Source organism: Pseudoliparis swirei, chromosome 16 (genome assembly GCF_029220125.1).
Source record: "Pseudoliparis swirei isolate HS2019 ecotype Mariana Trench chromosome 16, NWPU_hadal_v1, whole genome shotgun sequence".
NCBI classification, from domain to species: domain Eukaryota; kingdom Metazoa; phylum Chordata; class Actinopteri; order Perciformes; family Liparidae; genus Pseudoliparis; species Pseudoliparis swirei.
The window spans coordinates 4,835,955-4,844,826 of record NC_079403.1 but is presented as its reverse complement, the minus strand read 5'-3'; the positions used below and the strand labels follow the sequence as shown (position 1 = coordinate 4,844,826).

At 48.9% G+C, this 8,872-nt stretch overlaps 1 protein-coding gene across 1 annotated transcript in view; it reads left to right on the top strand.

Moving 5' to 3' along the window:
- ptchd1 (patched domain containing 1) overlaps window positions 1–8,872 on the top strand; it is a 33,597-nt gene that overhangs the window by 209 nt on the left and 24,516 nt on the right. Inside the window, exon 1 of the mRNA XM_056434359.1 lies at window positions 1–279. This exon is cut by the window's left edge and continues 209 nt beyond it. Within this exon, the coding sequence (XP_056290334.1) occupies window positions 1–279 (279 nt within the window). The remainder of the gene's footprint in view (window positions 280–8,872) is intronic.

Below are 8,872 nucleotides of genomic sequence, written 5' to 3'. Positions count from 1 at the left end.
CACCCGGTGTTCTTCGCCTCGGCGCCGGTGCTCCTCTCCATCCTGCTCGGGGCCAGCTTCAGCCGGTACCGCGTGGAGGAGGACGTGGAGAGCCTGCTCGCGCCCAAGCACAGCCTGGCCAAGATAGAGGGCAACCTGGTGGAAAGCCTGTTCCCGGTGAACCGGTCCAAGCACGCGCTCTACTCCGACCTGCAGACCCCGGGCCGCTACGGGCGCGTGATCGTCACCACCCGAAAGGGCAGCGTGCTGGACCCGGTTCACCTGGACGCCATACTCAAGGTACGCACGCACACACACACACACACACACACACACACACACACACACACACACACACACACACACACACACACATGCACATGCACGGGCACACAGACGCACACACACACATACATGCACATATAAACACACAAGCACACACGGACACACACGTACGCACACACATACAAACACACAAGCACACACACACGCACACAGACGTACACATACATGCACAATTTGCACATACAAACACACACAAGTACACACATACAAACACACACATACACAAATATGCAAACACACATGACCACAGATGCACGCACACATACATGCACATACAAACACACAAACACACACACATGCACACAGACACATATATACACACACATATATATATATAGACACATATATACACACACATATATACATACACATAGAATATATACATACACACACATACAGTATATACATAAACATATATACACATATATATATATATATGTATACATATATATATATATATATACACATACATATATACATATATATATACATACATATACATATATATATATATACAAATATATATATACATATACACATACATACATATACACATATATATACATACACACACATACATATATATACACACATATATATACATATATATACACATATACACATATATATATATACACACACATATATATAATACACATATATACATATATACACATATATATATACATATATACACATATATACATACATATAAATATAAACACACACACAAACACACACACACACATACACACACACACATACACACAAGCACACATACACTCATATACAAACACACACACACACATACATGCACACACAAACACATACACTCATATACAAACACACAAGCACACAAACACACAAGCACACACACACATACATGCACACACAAACACACAAGCACACACACACATACATGCACACACAAACACACAAGCACACACACATACATGCACACACACACACAGACTGCAGAACCATGTGAGAGTGAATGTTCCTCTTGTGGAACTGGATCACCTGTCAGGTGAAACGCGCCGTCGACCAGGACGCGCTTTACGATGACGGCCGTCATTTGAGAATGTTCCACGTCGTCGTGGAGAGCGATGTCTCCGGCCCGCTCACGCGCGGACTCCCCATAAGTGATGCGAGCGCTGCCAACTCAACACACATCCACACGGGGGGGGGGGGGCCTAACATTAAACCTCAGTCAACGTGAATCTGCAGAATCCAACTGTTATTTATTTGTCAGAATGAATCCACGACGGTCCCGTGCACGCGCACGCCGCCTCGCCGCTCGTTCCCCGTGATTGATGGCCTTTTAAACGGCGCGGCCCCATTTGGAATAACTCCCGACAACCTTAATGGTTATGAAGCCGGCGTTTTAATTACGGCGCGGCGGCGCCGAGCTTCTCCGACTCCGCGCCGGTTTCCCCTGAATGGATTTATGAGCGTCGGTCGGACCCCGGGAGCATCAGCCAAATGATTTCATGGAATTATGTGGATGGAGTCAAGAGCTCGGCAGACCGGTATAGCCACTGTCTGTCTGAGGCTGTGTGTGTGTGTGTGTGTGTGCCCTCCATCCATGTGTGTGTGTGTGTGTCACATCTGGTTATTGTGACCCACTTTACCCAAACCCAAAGCACAGCCATAGGTCCACAGAGAACTGTCACAGTTAAGGGCCCTGCATCATTTACTGCCGACAGGCAGAGAGAGAGAGAGACATAGAGAGAGAGACATCGATAAAGAGACACAGAGAGAGAGAGAGAGGGAGAGACCCACATAGAGAGACATAGAGAGAGATAGAGACAGAGACACAGAGAGAGAGACATAGAGAGATAGAGGCAGACAGAGAGAGAGAGAGACATAAAGAGAGAGAGAGACATAAAGAGAGAGAGACATCTAGAGAGAGAGAGACATAGAGGGAGAGAGACATAAAGAGAGAGAGAGACATAAAGAGATAGAGGCAGACACAGAGAGAGACAGAGAGAGAGACATGAAGAGAGAGAGACAGAGAGAGACATGAAGAGAGACATGAAGAGAGAGAGAGAGACATAAAGAGAGACATGAAGAGAGAGAGAGAGAGAGACATAAAGAGAGAGAGACATAAAGAGAGAGAGACATAGAGGGAGAGACATAAAGAGAGAGAGACATAAATAGAGAGAGAGACATAGAGGGAGAGAGACATGAAGAGAGAGAGACATAGAGGGAGAGAGACATGAAGAGAGAGAGAGAGACATAGAGGGAGAGAGACATAAAGAGAGAGAGAGACATAGAGGGAGAGAGACATAAAGAGAGAGAGAGACATCTAGAGAGAGAGAGACATAGAGGGAGAGAGACATAAAAAGAGAGAGAGAGACATAAAGAGATAGAGGCAGACACAGAGAGAGACAGAGAGAGAGACATGAAGAGAGAGAGACATGAAGAGAGACATAAAGAGAGAGAGAGAGAGAGCCATAAAGAGAGAGAGACATAGAGGGAGAGAGACATAAAGAGAGAGAGAGACATAGAGAGAGAGAGAGACATAAAGAGAGAGAGACATAAATAGAGAGAGAGACATAGAGGGAAAGAGACATGAAGAGAGAGAGAGACATAGAGGGAGAGAGACATGAAGAGAGAGAGAGAGAGACATAGAGGGAGAGAGACATAAAGAGAGAGAGAGACATGAAGAGAGACATGAAGAGAGAGAGAGAGACATAAAGAGAGAGACATAAAGAGAGAGAGAGACATAAAGAGAGAGAGACATAGAGGGAGAGAGATATAAAGAGAGAGAGACATAGAGGGAGAGAGACATAAAGAGAGAGAGAGACATAGAGAGAGAGAGACATAAAGAGAGAGAGACATAAAGAGAGAGAGACATGAAGAGAGATTTTTTGATTTTTGAAAAACACTTTATTTACATTTTTTCCATCACAACGCTTCTCTACAAATAAAGTGTTTTAAAAATCAGGTTATTTAAAATAAAAGCAAACAAACAAAACATTAAAAACATTAAAAAAGAAAACATGTTTTACCGAATAAAAAGTGGTGCAAACTCCAGCTCCTCCTCTACCACAGAACAAACAATATCTTTAAAACACCAGCGTTGTTTAAAAGCATCCAGGTCTCAATGTGTTTGTAAAACCTGAACTCCAGCCAGAGTCTGGCTCTGATGTTACAGAGCCACACTGCCCTGGCTTCCTGCCCTCTCTGTTTTCCACCCGGACTTCCTAGTTAAATAAATTGCCATTTTCGCTTCACGGATAAAAAATTTAGGAGCTGCCACTTTTCTTTTCTGTTTTTGTAGGCAGCTCCCATGATAAAACCTTCTCTGTAAAACCACATTAAAAGACTAAAACCACTGTTAAAAGAGCGAAGAAACTCAAAAGTCTCTTACACTCGTTAAAAACATGGTAAATAGTCGCGCGGAGGTCACAGAAAGGGCACTGGCTCAGGACAGCGGGATTGATTACCGAAATAAAAGCGTTGGACGCGACAGCACCGTGTAAAATCCGCCACTGGAGGTCAGCGGTCCTTTTCTTTAGGGGAGGCTTGTATAGGACCCCCCACTGCGGGCCAGGGCCTCCATGCCCAAGTCTCTCTGACCACACAGTGGGCGGTCTGTTGCACAGTCTGGACCTGTTGATGCTCTTCACGAGGTTAAAATACAAAGTCTTCTTGTCTGCTTTGTTCAGTGTGCAGTTTTCTGGGTGGCTCGTTCTCAGCAGGGGGCCGGTGAGTCCCCCTAGCCCCGGGCTGAGGAGATGTTTGGGAAGGGGTCTGCAGGGTCCGGCTCTGCTCTCCGCTGGCTGTAGTCGTTGAGGAGGCTCCTCTCCAATCCGGTCAGCCTCTGCCTCCACAGCTCCAGGAGCCTCCTCGCCACCCGGTCGGAATGCAGACCCAGCAGGGAGCCCAGGGCCGGGGGGTCGCTCAGCGTCGGCCCCACTGCATCCACCAACTGCTGCAGAGAAAGGGTCTTTGTTCGCAGCAGCGCCCCCGTTAGTCCAGGGGTGACGCTGCTGCTAATGTCTAGTTTTGCCCCGTGAATTAATGGTTCTCTCAACAACCAGAACAGAGAGTCAGACTGTGGGCACCTTTCGTGCTTAAAAAGGGCCCACGACTTTAAAACACCCTGATAAAAAGGAGGCAGCCCACTTAGTTTTAAAAGCTGGGGTCTATTAAAAACAGAGCAGTATCCAGCCCTAGGTTGTCAGCACGTCTGAGGATGCAGCTGGCCACGTCTCGCCACACTAAAAACCCGGACTCGTTAAAACTTCTGAACAAACTTTAATCTAAAAGTAGACGTCCGGCTGGCCAGGTGGACAAGGCCCTGTCCCCTCCTCTCTGGCTAAAACAGCACCCCTGTGGCACCCAGTGTAGACCCTCCCAAAAGAAATCCACCATCTTCTTTTGTATGTTGGCTAAGAAGCCCGAGGAAGGGTCTAAAACTGTCAACCTGTGCCACAGTTGGGATGCAATAAGATTGTTTAAAACCAGTACTCTACCTTTAAAAGACATCTGGGAGCAGCCACTTCCACTTGGAAAGTTTCCTCTATCTTCTCTGTGACGCCCTCCCAGTTCTTCTGGACCATGCTCGGTTTCCCCAGGTATATTCCTAAATATTTAAAACCGTCCGTCTTCCATATGAGTTTTTGTGGAAGAACCGGGAGGCCGCCACGCCACTCCCCACAGCGAGGGCTTCGCTTTTCTTCCAGTTCACCCTCGCTGATGATGCCGTGCTAAAATCATGTACTATTTGATTTAAAAGGTTTACATCATTTTGATTCTTGATAAAACAACAACGCCGTCGGCATATGCCGATAAAATCATTCCTTTACTAAAACCAGGTAAAACAAACCATGTAGGCTAGGCGTATTTTAATGAGGAGGGCTCGAGGAGAGTGCGTAGAGCATCCCGGACAGAGCACAGCCCTGCCGGACCCTCTACTCACTCTAAAAGGAGCACACAGCCTGCCGTTTATCTTCAGCACACTCTCAACATTACTGTACAACACCTTGATCTTAGCTATGAAACCAGCGCTGAACCCAAACTTCCCCAGAACTTTCCAGAGGAAACCGTGTTCAACGCGGTCAAAAGCCTTTTCCTGATCTAGAGAAATCAGACCAGTATCCATACCCAACGAGCTGGAGACCTCCAAAACATCCCGAATGAGGTGGACGTTATCCACCATGGACCTGCCGGGCACACAGTAGGTCTGGTCGATGGAGGACCTGCTCCATAGCTCCCTCAGCCTGGAGGCCAGGACCCTGGACAGAAGCTTGTAATCCACACACAGCAGAGACACAGGGCGCCAGTTACCGATGTCCTGCGGGTTTCCTTTCTTCGGCAGTAGCGTCAGCACTGCCCTCCGGCAGGACACCGGCATGGAACCAGAGGCCAGACTCGTTGAAGACGTCTAGGATGTCCTTCGAGGACATCCCAGTATTTCTTGTAAAACTCAGCGGGAGGCCGTCGATCCGGGCGCGCCTCCTGCATTCCTGCAGGGCAGCTTTCAGCTCTTGGGGTTATGGGTCTGTCGAGCTCCTCATTAGTCTCCTCGGAGACCTGAGGCAGCTCCCACAGAGCCCCTCCGCCGACTCTCCCTCCTCCCTATACTCAGTGGCATAAAGGGAGGAGTAAACCCCACCGCCGCTTCCGGATCTGGCTTGGCTCCACAACCGCTGCCCTGCGTCCGTCAGCAGTGAGTGGATCACTCGCCCTGCCCACTCCTCTTCTCCAGGCCGAAGAAGAAGCTAGAGGAGTGTCCATCTCGCGATGGTCTGGAATCGGGACCTGACCAGTGCGCCTTGTACTTTAACTCGAACAGGTCGGCGAGAGCCGCTTTTTACTTTGAGGACTTCAATATGTCCTCGATCTCCTGTGGACTCGCTCAAACTTTCTAGGTCCACTATCTCAGTCTCCAGGTCCTTCATAGATCTGGTGACGTCTCTAGTGACGTTGAAAGTGTGCTGCTGACAAAGGAGCTTAATTTCTACCTTACCACGGTCCCACCACTGCCTAAGATTATTAAAATCACTCTTCCTCAGCCTAAAAATGCCCCAAAAATAAAACAACACCTCTCTAAAACTCCTATCGAAAGTTAAAACTGTATTAAAATGCCAATATGCGCTCCTGGGTAAAAAGTTCCTGATAAAACATGACATAAAACCAAAGAGTGATCAGTAAAACCAGCCGGAACAATGCTGCACATTTTAAAAATACTAAAATGGTGCTTAAAAACATAAATACGGTCTAACCTGGCTGAGGAGATCCTTCCTCCCTAACGTGGGACCATGTGTACTGTCGGCAGTCCGGATGCATCCTTCTCCACACGTCCACCAGGCCATGAGAATGGACCAGCCTCCTCAGCACCTGCTGTGAAGCTGGATGTGGCTCTGTGTGATTTCTGTCTTTAAAATCATCCTCTGTGCAGTTAAAATCCCCCCCCAAGAATAAAAAATCCTCCGAGGCACAGTCATTTAAAACATCATTAATTTTGGATAAAAACAGCTTCCTCTCTGCCCCGGTTGTTGGAGCATAGACATTAATTAAAACAACATTACAAAGGTCGAACCGTGCTTTCACAAAGAACAGCCTCCCCTCCACGATGTGTTTGACCTCCAGTGACCGCGGGCTGAAAGCCCTGGAGAAGAGGAAGCCCACTCCTCCGCTGAGGTTGGTGTTGTGGCTCAGGAGAACTTCCCCCCCCCACTCCCTCCTCCAGTCCGCCTCGTTGGTGCTGTCGCTGTCGTCTCTTGTAAGAAGAGAACATCGTTGGCTTTCATCTTGTTAAATTCATAAATAGATGTTCTCTTCTTACTGTCCCTCGCTCCATTTACGTTTAAAACTCCGACTCTGAATGTGTTCATTAAAAGAAAAGAGTTTAAAAAACAAATAAAACTTAAAATCAACAAATCAAATAAAACCCACATTGGAGCTCTCCACCTCCCTGCTGGATGCACTCCTTTACTTTGAGTAAAATCTTTTTAATCCTAAAAACCTCTTGCTTTTCAAACTTTTTCTTTTTCATATAATATCTGCAAGACTGTACAAAGTTCACGAGGTCAGGGAAGTGATCCCTGACCTCCACTTTCCTTTTGTTTTTTGTTCTGTGTAAAAACTGGCTTATTTCATCCACTGTGTGAAGTTTTTGAGCTTGACTGTTTGTTAAAATTAGAGGAGAGTCGCTGTCGTCTGCCCCCTCCTCATCACTGCTGTCCTCCACCGGCCCCGCCCCTTGACTCCTCCTCCTCTCCTCCACCCTGCTGGCCTTGGCCTCGCTGCCCGCGCTGGCCGCTCTTCTTTCTTTGGGGCCCCTTTCTGCCCCCTGCTTCCTCCTCATCCATCTCTACCTGCTCCGCCCCCTCTTCCTCTGCACCGTCCTCCTCCACCTCTTCGCCTCCACCCACCTTCCCTACCCCCTCTATGGGCTTCTCACCACCCTTGTCCTCGTCTTTATTTCCTTTTCCTCCTCTTTCCCACTTTCCTCATTATTCTCCACCCCACTCCCCACTTCCACCTCTAAGCCCGTGCCACCATCACCACCATCACCAATATTTTTTGTTGTTTTTTAAATCTTTTTTTGTTTGTTTTTTCCCCCTTCTTTTTCTTGTTTTCCTTCCTCCTCCCCACTTCCCACCTCACCCACAGCCTCTACCCCACTGCTCTTGGCAGATCCCCCCACATCCCCTCCATTTTCTTGGTCCGCTTTTCCTTTTTTTTCATCGCTCCCGACTCCACCCACAGCCTGCTTCTCACTGCCCTGTCCAGGCTCCCCACCCTCTTCCCCCCCCTCGCCACCCTTACCCCCATCGCCACCATCACCACCACCATCACTCACTCCCTCATTCATACTCACCACATGTGTGTCGGGTGCAGCAGCAGTGACGCCGCTCGCCGCGCTCTCCGTTGGAATCGGCGGCGCGGCCGCCGCAGCGCCGGGCGCCGCCTCGGCGGCGCCTCCTCTCAGAGACGCCGCCGCGAGCCCGCGCAGCTGCAGCGGCAGCCGTCTCACCTGCTGTTCCCCACGCTGGTGCAGCGCGGCGTGACGCGCCGGACGGACCCGAGCCGCCCGGACCAGCTGGCGCAGGGTCGCCCGCCGAACAGACCTCGCGGTGTGCCCTCCTCCCGCAATGAAAGCACTTCATCGCCGATGAAGACGCGTAGACGTTATAGTTAACATCATCTACTCTGACGCTGAAGCGCAGGTTTAACTCCGCGCCCCGGTCGTCGAGTATCATATAAACCGATCTACGGTAACTCATGATATGCTTCATCGAGCTCTCCTTGAACCCGATGAGATCTCTCTCATCGGGAGACCAGCTCCGTGCCGGGAGAGCTCTCTGCTGAGAAACTCATCGGAGATGAGCGGAGGGACGTTTGAAACGAGGACTCTGGTGGACGGCTGGTCCAGCGGAAACACCTGTACAAACAAATCTCCCACCGAGAGACCCTCCTCTACCACGCGGCTCACCTTCGCCACCTGATCCAGGAAGATCACGACCGAGCCGTTCATCTTGGCGGCGGACTTCACACTGCTGAACCCGACTTTCTTCCCGACTGCCCGAGC